Genomic DNA, 13,056 nt, shown 5'->3' with positions numbered 1-13,056 from the left:
GAAAACACACATACACAACAAAGAACATAAACATGATAAGTAACTAAAATCATACATACATTGTAACAAAAGCAAGTGAGCAACTCGGACTCCACTAAAAACCGGGAGCATGGACCAGGTGAACCGGTAGAGTAAGCGTCCTCGGCTTTTCTAGAAACACCCGCCGAGTTGCTCATAAAAAGTCAAGTATGGGGTAGACAAACGCGGAGTGAAAAACTATGATCCGTTGAATAAATCAGTTTTCATGGTGCAGGTGGATACACCATAAGGATCCACGAGTTCCTGATGACGACCATAAAACTTCTGCAGTGATGACTTCAATCTTGTAGCAACATAACCCTGTTCCAGAGGCCTATTCGTTAGAGTTCTAGCGCGATACTGATAAAATCTACGCAGTAGTCTAAAGGAATAGTCTAAAAGCAAAGGGCGTATAACAAAGGGCAACATCACGACAAAAAGCGGCCAGTTGGAAAACCATATGACATCTACACCGATCTGAGGCCTACAAAGAAAACAGTTTTTTATACATCCAGTTTACCATATATTTCTGATTTGGTAGGCATCGAAATAATTTACGTTATCACAAGTGTTCAATGTTTCATCGTAAAATTAAGAAGTTAACTATGCTGTCATTTTCATTCTAGTGTAACTAAGATATATATATCACATCACATATGAGTGTAAATTTGTACTATTAAAGTGAACATTTTAGAATTTATGAGAAACTTGAACGAACAACCCGCAACTTGATTGTTTTTTCGAAGAAAGTCTGCTAATATTAAAGAACCACGAACATAAAATTATAATTGAGGTTAAAAAGATTTATTGATTATGAGCAGGTATTCATGTGCAAAAACTTCAACTAAAATTAATAACAATTTGAATGCAACCAATTAACTGTATAGACGATACTACTGGTGATTTTTTTTAAATTCGTGAAATTCATGGCAACTGAACGACAATAACAACTTAATACACAGCATAAACAGTTATTTCTTTATAATGTTTAGTTTGGACGTAATCCCCGTTTTCCGATGCAAAACATAACAAATGCAAAAAGTAGACATTTAATATAAAAAAAGGAGATGTGGTTTGAGACAGTCATCCATCAAAATACAAATAGCGAACTATTAAACATAAACAAGTCACCACACGGTCTTCAATGATGAACAAAACCAATACTATAAAGTATGTTTTAAAAAGCCCCCAAAATTAATGAAGTGAAATTATTCATAAAAGACGTAAAGTGACCAAATCTACAGAAAAAACCGTAAAACGAATAACAATTAACGTAAAAGAACAACCATTACCACTTAACTTCAGGTTCTTGGCTTGGGACAGGCATATATGTTTGTGAATACTTAACCCTCCCCTAACCTGGGACAGTGATGGGAAAATACAATATAACGAACTATAAAAATCTGTTGAATTCGGATTTAACTCTTGAGATCAATACAGAATACAGCACTTTAACAAAGAGAACAGAAGAGGATAAGCTGTATCTACCTTAAAAAGTACTCGCCAAATTGCAAATCAAAGTGCTGTGAGCACTGGAGGTTTTTGATTCTTGTGAAAATTGCAGCATGAACAAAATCCCCCAAAAGAAACTAAGCACACCTTGTTTATCAAACAAAAACATCAATAAGTACGCGTCCAACAGGATTAACATATGTTATAAAATGTCTAAGTTTTTTTTTGCAAATGCCATGATCAAATCAAGTCAATTAATGAAGTTTGGTATGGTTTTCATTTTTAAATTTTGAATTTTAATTACAGAAACTAATTTATACTCAACAGATAAAAATATCTTAGAAACTTGCAGGCACTATAACGGCATTAATTGAAATTGGGGAAACAACGAAAGTTCTGTCACTTTACAGACTTTACGTAGAAATTGTGTCATTTTATGGATATTATGGATATATGTTCTACATTTCAAATACAATGCTTGACAAATCAGTTAAGAATTATAAACTACCATTCCAATGCAACACTTAAGGATGTTGATTACGATTAAGGGGCATAACTCTAAAAATTATTGCTGCGTTTATGTAAACCATTATATACAAATCTGTCCAAGTAACTTGGATTGATTTCATTCTGCTTTAAATGATTACTTAATAGGCTTTGGTGACATTAAATATGACACAAACATATCACTGATTGAAAGAGTTATGTCCCTTAACCTAGGTTTATACCACAAGTATTCGTCTGGAGGAGTTCTGATATTTTTGGATATTTCTTTGTCTAATTGCCTTATACCTAATTATTTCGAATCAATGTTGAATACAAGAAGTTTTAAGGTTTTTTTTCTTTAAATAGAGATAACAATACCGAAGGTACTAACGAGGCGAAATCCGTAGGCAAATCAACCCGCGACAATGATAAGTACAGCAGACAGATACTTGACAATACCAAAGAATCAAAGACAAAAATAAACACAGAAACAACGAACAGCACGAACCCGTATAAGAGAAATCAGGTGCACTGAAAGAATGAGATCGCAGTTCTTGGTTTTTGCTACATACAGTGAAGCTCTGCGCTGCCCGTATTGACGATACTTTAAAAGAGGAGACGAAATGTAGGTTGTTTGTCATATTGAAGAATGACACTCCATTTCGATCATTAGGTATTAGTGACAACCGTAGGATTTTTGCATCGACGACAGTGATCGATGTGCAACATATCATTGTCCCAATCTGCATAAGAAGCAGCATGAGGTCTGTCCTTGGTTACAAGATTTAGTTGAAAAACAAAGACTACAAACAATTGGGCAGCTGGAACGTTAATATACAGAAGAGGAAAGTTGATGACGAAATTGAGGTTGTCACCTTTTTTATAGAGTATAGTTGAAGCTTCCCCGTTTGCCGATTTTGAGATAAAGGTTAAGGCAAGAGCGGAAGTGTGTCTGAATGTCTTTGATTTCTAGGTCCTTGGAGGATGGGATGAAAATAGTCACCAAATCTAGAATTAGTTAATGATAAAATATTTACATATTGCCAGCTGGGTTACAGAAGCGTTACTACTTCCATATCTTGTGTAAGTGTAAGTTTTGGATAAGGTATGCATCTTGTAATGTAAAAAAAAGCAACTAGAGGAAACTCAATACTTTTATATACATTTAAACTAAGCCTTCTGATTCCATTGAAAGAATTAGACATGGTTGACTACAGTGTATACATTCTTATCTTCATGTGGAGATATTAAGGGCTAGTTATCATATCATAATATTACTAAACGGTCATTGCAAAATTCCCCTAAACCACAAATGATGAATTGCGCTTTAATTTGATTGTTGCCTTGTGATAAGCAGTGGTATCAGGTGTAACATTTTTTTTTTAATTGAAAGCGCAAAACGTTTAAAAATGAGTTAAAACTTGAGATGGTCGTTGCATATATTTTGTTAACATTAATTGATAAGAATAGAAACCAATTACACAATCATTCGTAATTTTTGTCGAGAACTTTATAATTGATTCCTTGATACATTTTTACATGTATCTTTTACAGTGCATTAAGTAAATACACCAAATATCCGAGTTTAATAAAAAAAAAATAAATAAAATATCATTTTCGTTTCAAATAATTTCAGCAATAGAAGAGATGATCAAACAAGACAGGTTTCAAACAGTATGTATAACATATATGGAAATACCCGTACGTATACACATGGCATATGTTAGATTTTAAATACCGAAGAACATATTACGAAATGAAACGCCTTTCATTAAACAACATTTAAAATATCGAAAATATTGACTACTCTTTCTATAAGTATAAAAATCTTTAAAGTAAATTTGATCGAACTATGGAATCTACCAGGTATATAGATTAAGTTCGCATTACTATTCTTTTTAAATTTGACAGAATGTTCCAGTCGAAATGTTTTATTACATTAAACCATGGATGTATCCTATTCTTTTGGGATTTGAAGTGCTAATTGCTTGCTTGACACCGTAAGTATTAAATACATTATAGAGTGAAAGGGAAAGCGGGAAACAGTTTTAGAAACTTCTTTCAAAGAACAAAATCAATAAATAAAACAGACAACAACCGAATGTAATTGACACAAAACTTTTATAACACTGAAATTATTTGGTTCGAAGCACGCGACAACAAAGACGAACATTCAATGAAAATAATAACGTCAATGCCACTGTAGTCAATATGAACAAAAGTGTCAAACAAGTCGCAGACGATTACAGGAAGTTTATGTTATGAATTGACGACAACGATGCCCCTTTTTCGAACTATACATAGGTTTCCTACGAAAACAAATGGTACTTTGAATTGGCCGCATAAATGTCTTGGATTGCGTCTACTGACAAGGGAGATTTACCAAACGTCTTTTTATCACTCATTCCGCTTAACCCAAAGTGCAAAACATAGCGTTTTACAATATTGTGAAGGGAATCCAATAACTTCAAATATAATAATCTATATGTCCAATAGCAATATTGCAATGATATACAAGAATGAAATTATAAGATAAAAGCATAAAACTTCAAAGTTAAAATATACAAAAAATCCGGTCATAAATTGCAAATTTCAATATGCAGTACATGTGTGACACCTCTCATCAAATGATATGCTCATGTGGCAGTTGGATAAATGACGTAGTGGATTGTAAACGTTCTGTTATTTTTTGTTGTCATCTAAATGTACTTTTTTTTTTTATCAGCATCTTACCTTCGTCCTTATTATACACTAGACTAGGTTTCATTTAAACGTATAATAGAGATTTCCCGCAGCTCCTTCGTCAACTCAGGGTTTGACCAATCAGGTCGATTGAAATTGTACAAAAACGCAAGAATACGAGAAAAATCTAAATTCGAGATTTATTTCCATGAACACATGGCCAGGCTTTTGAATTTTAATATTGTTAAGAAACAGTCCATGTAGAAACCAGGCAGTTCCTATGATGTTCTATTCCAATGTAATGTTTATGCATATATATATATATATATATATATATATATATATATATATATATATATATATATATATATATACAAATGTCTCAGAAAGTGACGACTCTATTCACTACTGCGACATCGGATCAAATTGATACATAGAGACAGGGAAGATATGTAAACGTATAGAAAGGTCTGAACTATTCCCAACGATGTTAGAACTGTCAAATTTGCGATGCAAATTTTTGGTCGTTCCCTCCGCCCGCGGGACTCGAACTCGTACCGCTGTGACATCTATGGCAACACCGCCTGCACAAAGTCCAGCGCCCTAGACCACTTGGCCAGCTAGGCTATAAAAATATAGCTTTCGATGGCCTCGTCATTCCTCCTCGTAGGATTAATCTAGGGCAGTAACTTAGTACACGATGTATGGTAGTACGGGATAATTCATTTAGATGTTAAACTCTACTCCAATAACAAATTAACGTCGATAGTTACAATGTGCAAAAATAAAACAAAAACAAATTAAAGATATTAAACACAGGTAATTATCTAAATATAATGATAAAATAATGTTTTTGGAGTAATTCATCTGTATTTGAAAAAGAATAGCTCGCACATTAACACATGGTTGAATTGGCGATACCCATATCTAAAAATTGCATTTCTTATCATTGCACATTATGTAAAAAAAATAATATAAACAAAGATTAAAAAAAAATTACTTACAACTTTGAAGTTATTCATTGCATTTGAATACATATTTCATTGCGTCATAAATTCATACATAACAACCGTTCATAAAAATTAACGAGATAAGTCAACATTACAATCTACATAATTAAATGTGATTTACTTTCTATTTTTCTAACATTGTAAATACGGTTCTGTTTTTTATCAAATCTCACGTAAAAAAAAACAAAAACAAAAACAAAAACAAAAACAAAAACAAAAAATAAAACAAAAAAAAAACAAAAACAAAAAAACAAACAAACAAACAAACAAAAAAACTAAAACTAAAACAAACGCAATCAAAAACCATAAAAGGAAAAAAATAAATTGCCGAAGATACAGACAAAAAGTGTTACTTAATTCCATTCTTAAAACATAAACGACGAACTTGTTTCGCTATTCTCTTAAGCTGGCATAAAATATTTTTTTTTTAGAAAAAAAATATACAAATCAAATGTCTTTACGAAGTAACAGTTATTTGCTTTTAACTTTTTATTTTCAGCTATCTGAAAGCTTCCAGTGATGGCACCGTTGTAAAAGACTTCCCTTTAATCAGGTAGGAAAGACAACAAAAATAAACCAAAACCAAAGCTAAAACAAACCAAAAACACAAATAAAAAACAAACAGCTGCATTTAAGAGAAATTTCACAGGGTAAATGTCACCTAAAGGAGGCGAGCAACAATCAAACTTATATGGCAGGTTTCGTTCGTTTTGTATCAGGACCGAAGAAACGCTGAGGGACTATACAGCTATATAGGTCCATATGACTGATGGAAAATGTGAAAAAAAAAGCCAATATGGAATTACCTATTTAATGACAATATCATTTAAACTACAAAAGATACGAATAAAACAGCAGCTGCTTGTTTGTATCGATCCTGTAACATATCTAAATATAGTCATATTAGGAGCAGTCCTTACACTTTATCACCACTTTGATCATTTTTTTTCAAACCGACATACCTTGTTTTTCATTGGCCTTGTGTATATGCACAGTACAGTCATATCCCAAATCAGCAGGTTCAATCGATATATACATATTATAAGCAGATGATGAAAATATTAATATTTGTCTCAATCTCTCTTGTCTTAATTTGTCGAGAACGAAAATGAATAATATTTTAAACAAATATCAAATTCAAAACGAACGCAGCATTCTGAAAATTAGATTAACACGACGAACAACAAACAAAAAACAAAAAGAAAAAAAACCAAACAAACAAACAAAAGTAAAAAGAAATACTGAACAGATTTCTATAAATCAGACTATATCCTTTATTTTCAGTGACACGGGTGATGTAAATACAGGAGTTGCTGCATCTGCTTTTAGCTTATTATTCAACATATATGGCTTACTTGGTAGGTATATAGTCGTAATTCATATTTACAGAATGCAAGCCATTTTAGCACGTTTTTTCAAAGGGACATAACCCACCAACACCCGACACCCTCCAGTTTGACAGTAAACCAGTCTGTCGAATGATACGTTTGTAGAAAGTTACCCCCCCCTTTTGCTTAAAATCTTTAAAAAAAACGAAGCCAAAACAATTAATCTTTTAAAATACTAAATGAAAGGTTACCACTGGAAACACCAGTACAACATGTATAAATTTACAATATAAATCATTGGTATTAAAAAAAACATTCAGTTTATTGTAATACAGAAATGCCAATCATATATATTGCAAATATCAATATGCTGCGCACGTATTTCAAGTAGTAGCCTCTCAACAGCAGCACTGTATACTGGATATAATCTGTATCACATGGTGTATCTGAGATTCTTATATCACCCCAGGGTCCCCCGGTCGAGGGTTGATACAGCATGTGATACAAATTTTAACATGTCATGTTCATCATATATTTTAACCATACTTTTAGTATGGTCTGTGAAGAGGTGTGATATAAGGTATGCGATATAGGTCTAGGGGTGTGATATAGGGTATGAAGTAAAGGGTAGTCGATATAGGGTTTAAACAAACACTTATATTGCATATACAAAAAGTATATATCTAAATATATATAAATATATAATATAATCAAATATATAGGAAGAACTCAATCAAAAAATAAATTGTATAGAAGAAGTACTCAAACCAAACCTATGGAAATAGGGAGCCAAATCCATCACCGAGAGGTTCAACCATGTGCAATACAATGAATAAAGACTGAGTGCTTTAGTAATTTTGAAACTTGTTATACTGCAAATTTTGATAAAAGGATGACATGTTCTTAACCAGTGCTCTTACTTGATATTTAGACTATTGTGCCAATAAAGAGCACGTAATACATGTACCTTGAAAATAAAATCAATACTGGTGACTCTGTACTAAAGATAAAAGGAAGTTGAATACAGATAACCACAAATTCCATAAAATTGAATATCCACCATAAACAAAATTACACGGACATTTGCTATTATTTTAAAAGATAGTTAAAACAATATTACATATCTCTGCTAACTTTTTGGCATCATATTCCAGTTTTGGTAACGATCGGAATAAGATTTGAACAAGTCAGGATAACGTATACCTATAAAGAACATAAATGCAGTTATGTTCTGAATCTAGTAACAGTGATAGCTGGATTGATCACAGTCTTAAGTATTTTTATAACGGCTACATTTCAGGTAATGTCAAGGCTCTAACATAGTCACACTTGTTAGGACTTAAGATTAAAACTTCAAGTTTTGAAAAATACAAAAAATATACTCCCCATAACATCTTGTCAACCGAAGTATACACGAGAAAGGTATGGAAACCATACTGGAAGGACACGAAAAACAAATTACATACAAAAAGAACTAAAAACTAAAAAAGAGTCTGTATACAATAAAAGCTTAGAATATGAATATCAGATAATAGTTTATTCCATATTTTTCTTGAAATTCAAATTCACAATGTAAATACTGTGGAAGTATTATTGTTCGTGGGGTACCAATTTTCGTAGTTTCCGTGTGTTTGATAAACGACGAAATTTGGTTCACAACGAAAAGGAAATTGTCCATTCGTTTGTATGATAGAAGTGTCAAATTTACAAATTCTAGAATCTACGAACTAATAATTTTACCTAAGCCACAAAAATTGCTACCCGTGAATGAAAGTACTTTCACGGTAGGTTGCAAAACATGTAAACAGATAAATTTCTCATGTTTTTGAAGATCAGGAGCAACTCAATCAACAAACTTATAGAATATTTTAGGAACGTTGTATGGAATAAAACATGTTTTATTGAATCCTAGCTTCAATATCAGTAACGTTATATACATTTCAAGTAATCTTAAACACGTGGAATGTTTTGTTCATACGTAAGATACAATTGTCTGCAATACCATTTGTCCTGTATATTTTACTTTTAAACAAAAGCATTTTATTTAGTATCTCAGTACTTTGATTTTATGCATTTTTTTTCAGACCGGCAACAATGAAACAATGCATAATTTAGGAGCTGTGACTGCATTTTCTGTTGGTGTCGGTTATGTCTGTGTGCAGACATTTAGCTCATTCTTTTGGAGGAAACTACCAGGATCCCATTTAATCATCAATTTAATCCGTCTGATTATGTCTATGTTGTCGTTAGGTTTTCTACTTGGAAGTATCCTTTTTATAATTTAATCAATTGATGAGCAGAACGTAGTACACAAGTACACGACGGCAAACATATTAACCACAAGAAATTATTTGAAAGAGTAATCAAGGGAACCAAGGTTCTAGCAGAAATCAAAAGAATGTAATCCAAGGACAAAGACCAGACATGGAAAATAGACATACACAACAAAGAACATAAAGTAACTAAAATATACGTAAGCGTCCTCTGCTTTTCAAAGAACACCCGCCGAGTTGTTCATAAAAATTGAAATCTGGGGTAGACCATGACACGTTGAACAAATCAGTTTTCATGGCGCAGATGGATACACCGTACTGATCCACGCTCATGATGACAACCATAAAACTTTTGTAGTGATGACTTCAATCTTGTAGCAACATATCCCTGTCCCAAAGCGTAAGAATTCTAGCTTGATACAAAAAGTCTGCGTAGTTACGGCAAGCTCTGGCATAAAGTATGAGTTGTGTTGTAAAAACTCCATACGTAGGTGCTGAAGGGATGTTGCCACAGATGAAAGGAAAGTCGATAATTCTGAATGAAAAGTCATCACGTTTGTCGTAAAATTTGGTCAATAGTTTTCCATCACCACCAATTTCTAAGTGTAGGTCAAGATATGAGGCTTTATCTCAAAGTTTTTAGGGTAGATGTGATGTATCAAATTCCCTAAACTAGGATTTCTTTAAAGATCATACTTCATCCATATAACGGAAATTGAGATTAAAGGATGTAGCTAAACGATTGTCTTTCTTTCGGATCAGATCAGTTATAAATTTAGCCTCATAAGAGTGAAGGAAAATGCCACCAAGTAGAGGAACACAATTTGTTCCTTTTAGAATTCCGATCGTTTGCTGAATAACCACCGCACTGGACAAATATGTTGTCGATAAAAAATTCCAGCATTTTGAAAACATCTGTTTATGTATATTTGGAAGATGATTTGGATTTATTTCTGACAAAGAATGAAGAATCTCTACCAAGAATTATATATTTGTGTCTAGCTGTTCCATATTTTTGTTTTCGAAAAACAGCGATGCATAATGTTTTAAGTCGGTATTTTAACTGAGTATGGGAAATTGAAGTATACATTGTTGAAAAATCATAATTTGTAATCCGATTATATTCTGATAATGATATTGAACTGATCGTCTCCAGAAGATCTTTCGAATTTTTCAGGATCCACATTTAATTAATACCACTACGAGAGTAACAAATATTGTGGTAGGACTAGAGACCCTCTTTGACAGCTGTGAGTATAGAAGTTAAAAAAAGTTTTGAAAGAGATTTTGTGGTACATTTTGCAGATCCAGCTATGTAACGTTAATTGTATGGATTCTTATGGAGTTTAGGCATCCAGTACATTGACAGTAAATCAAAATCATCGTCTTTTGTAGAGAGACCAAAAAAGGATAGAACGGATTCATGGTTTTCAACTATCTTTTCTTTGGAGAGTGTGGTGGCAATACAGGTCTTATCACTGCTGTTGTTTTCTTGGTTTCTACGTCTAAGTCTGATAATTAACATTAGATGAAAAACGTTTTGCAGACAAAAACAATATTGTTTTGGGCTTTGTCTGCTGTTATATACATATTTCTCATGTATAGTAGACAATGTCGTTGCTACATCGGGGTCTTTGAAAACTGATGTAGCATTGGCACTCATTGACCTACTTAAAACTTTCATTCTTTTCAAAAATAAAGACCTCACGGCGTTTACTCACAATGACAGAGAATCAATGCCTTCTTGTTCTATCCATTTTCTTTCGTATTCCTCCGCGGCATCCATAAGAACTATAAAATTATAATTCCAATTTATGGAGCGTGGTTCACGGTACTTGGGACCTTTAAAAAGGATATTACGCATAATTCGCATAATTACACATAATTTGATGGTTAAGGACCACATTTGGAGGAATGGAGATTTTTTGCAAGAACAATCAGGTGGTTCAGCCTTGAAGTCCTCTATCTTGAGGTTCTGCAATACCCATTTTAATGAAAATTTTGGATGCAATTGTTGAAGTATAAGAATATGAAATAATCGGTATTGATTTGTCCTTGAAGTATGAGGGAATTTTGTTGGATACGTTTTTTTTATTGAGGATGTATTGCATCTATACCTAGGTCTACAGACGGTAGTGGAAGAAATGATCTTTTTCCTTCATCTTGACTTTTTACACATACTGGTTTAAAGAGTCTGTGGAAACCAATATCCAAAATGATGACAAAAAGTGTAGTGTATAATGATGAGGCAGGTTCAAAAACAGGGATGTCAAGAATTGTTTTGTGAAGGGAGTGTAGTACAGTGAAAGGTATAGAATAAAGGTAATAAGCAAAACCGTAACGACACAAATTTGAAAATCGAGGATAAAGCGGAAAAAATAATGATCAAAACCGTTTCTGTTTCAGTGTGTTGTGTACAAAAGAGTTACAATGAGTGAAACACAAGTCAAAACCACATATTAATTTCTGTTTACTATGACATTTCAAACAAAATATCAAAAATAAAAATATGTAGGCTTTTTACCCATGAATCACATTTTGCATGATCCTTAGCTTAAAATGTTGATGAAAATGAATCAAAATATTCCTTAACAGTTTGAAGCATTCATCTTGATTGTAAAATATCGATGGAATGGGGTATGATTTTTTCATAATGGGTATATATTATTGTTTACATAAAACAAACTGATAATGTATGCACGTGATTAATTATAGACTGCATATAAATAACTTAATTTCGATTAAAAATTGCGACACTTTTTCATTTTATTTGAAAAAAATTTGATATAATATGCATGAATAAACAAGAAGAATGGGTTATTGCATTGCATTATCTTAAATTTCATAAATCGTCTTTTGTTTATACATATTCAACATCAAAGTAAACAACTAAACATTTCTTTCCATCCGCACCATGAAAACTGATTTATTCAACGGGTCATAGTTTTCCTTTCCTCGTTTGTCTACCCCGGACTTGACTTGTTATCAGCAACTCGGCGTGTGTTTCTAGAAAAGCAGAGGACGCTTACCCTACCGGTGCACCTGGTCCATGCTCCCAGGTTTTAGTGGAGTCCGAGTTGCTCATTTGCTTTTGTTACTTTGTATATATGATTTTAGTTACTGTATGTTCTTTGTTGTGTATGTCTGTTTTCCATGTCGGGTCTTTGTCCCTGGATTACATTCTTTTGATTACCGCTATAACCTTGGTTCCCTTGATTACTCTTTGCAGGATGATGCAGATAAACGCAATGCTGCAATTTTGGAATGGTGCTTGACGTTGACGTTATCATCTTTTTTTCTTACTTTTATACCGGAGTTTTACCAATACAACTGGACGATCGTTTTAACTGCAAATAAAATTAAAGGCAATAAAGTCCACATTTCAAAGTCTGCCAGTGACAAGGAATATGAAGCATAGACATTTCTTTTGTATTTTTTGTAAGATTATAGAGATTTTATTTCTTAGGAAATATAAGGTTTTTATATATTAAAACCACTAGTGTTGCAATACTGCACACCATGATGCAACTAAAACATTAAATCATTTAATCTTTGCCCAAGACCTAATCAGTACCAGAGTTTTTATATACAAGAAAGTATATTAAATTATCATATAAATATCTATTATAATTTTATAAAGATATCCGGATATGTTTTTATTTTCAATACATCCCTAAAAACTTACATAATAGTGTAATGGGATAGTGTAGATAAGAGTTGGAGAATTTAACAACCAATTACAAACAGATTGCAATTGATAAAAGCTGTTTCATATGGGTTGGACCTGCACTTATACAGTATATTTAG

At 32.7% G+C, this 13,056-nt stretch overlaps 1 protein-coding gene across 2 annotated transcripts; it reads left to right on the top strand.

Annotated features, from left to right (window-relative positions):
- Nucleotides 1-36: 36 nt before the first annotated feature.
- Nucleotides 37-12,614, top strand: LOC148610470 (DNA damage-regulated autophagy modulator protein 1-like). 2 transcript variants are annotated; one of them, XM_088595501.1, is made up of 10 exons: nucleotides 37-555; nucleotides 2,323-3,039; nucleotides 3,593-3,630; nucleotides 3,868-3,956; nucleotides 6,148-6,201; nucleotides 6,933-7,006; nucleotides 8,131-8,276; nucleotides 9,061-9,241; nucleotides 11,852-11,906; nucleotides 12,479-12,614. In XM_088595501.1, exons 3-9 carry the CDS (start codon nucleotides 3,604-3,606, stop codon nucleotides 11,890-11,892), a joined length of 612 nt encoding a protein of 203 aa, XP_088451627.1. In that variant the 5' UTR covers nucleotides 37-555; nucleotides 2,323-3,039; nucleotides 3,593-3,603; the 3' UTR covers nucleotides 11,893-11,906; nucleotides 12,479-12,614. The 2 variants fall into 2 exon arrangements, with proteins under 2 accessions (XP_088451627.1, XP_088451628.1); XM_088595502.1 differs by lacking the exons at nucleotides 8,131-8,276; nucleotides 11,852-11,906; nucleotides 12,479-12,614 and having other exon boundaries at nucleotides 9,061-9,205.
- The last annotated feature ends 442 nt before the right edge of the window (nucleotides 12,615-13,056 follow it).

Source organism: Perna viridis, chromosome 8, assembly GCF_037379345.1.
Source record: "Perna viridis isolate PV_CMFRI_1.1 ecotype Kerala chromosome 8, ASM3737934v1, whole genome shotgun sequence".
Classification (NCBI taxonomy): Eukaryota; Metazoa; Mollusca; class Bivalvia; order Mytilida; family Mytilidae; genus Perna; species Perna viridis.
Note: the sequence above shows the minus strand (reverse complement) of the source record. Positions and strands in the feature narration are given on the sequence as shown.

Coding starts and splice junctions, on each gene's coding strand:
- LOC148610470 (XM_088595501.1), top strand. CDS start 3,604: ATGATCAAACAAGACAGGTTTCAAACA. Junction 8,277..9,060: donor TTATAACGGCTACATTTCAG/GTAATGTCAAGG, acceptor ATTTTTTTTCAG/ACCGGCAACAATGAAACAAT. Junction 9,242..11,851: donor GTTAGGTTTTCTACTTGGAA/GTATCCTTTTTA, acceptor AACAGTTTGAAG/CATTCATCTTGATTGTAAAA.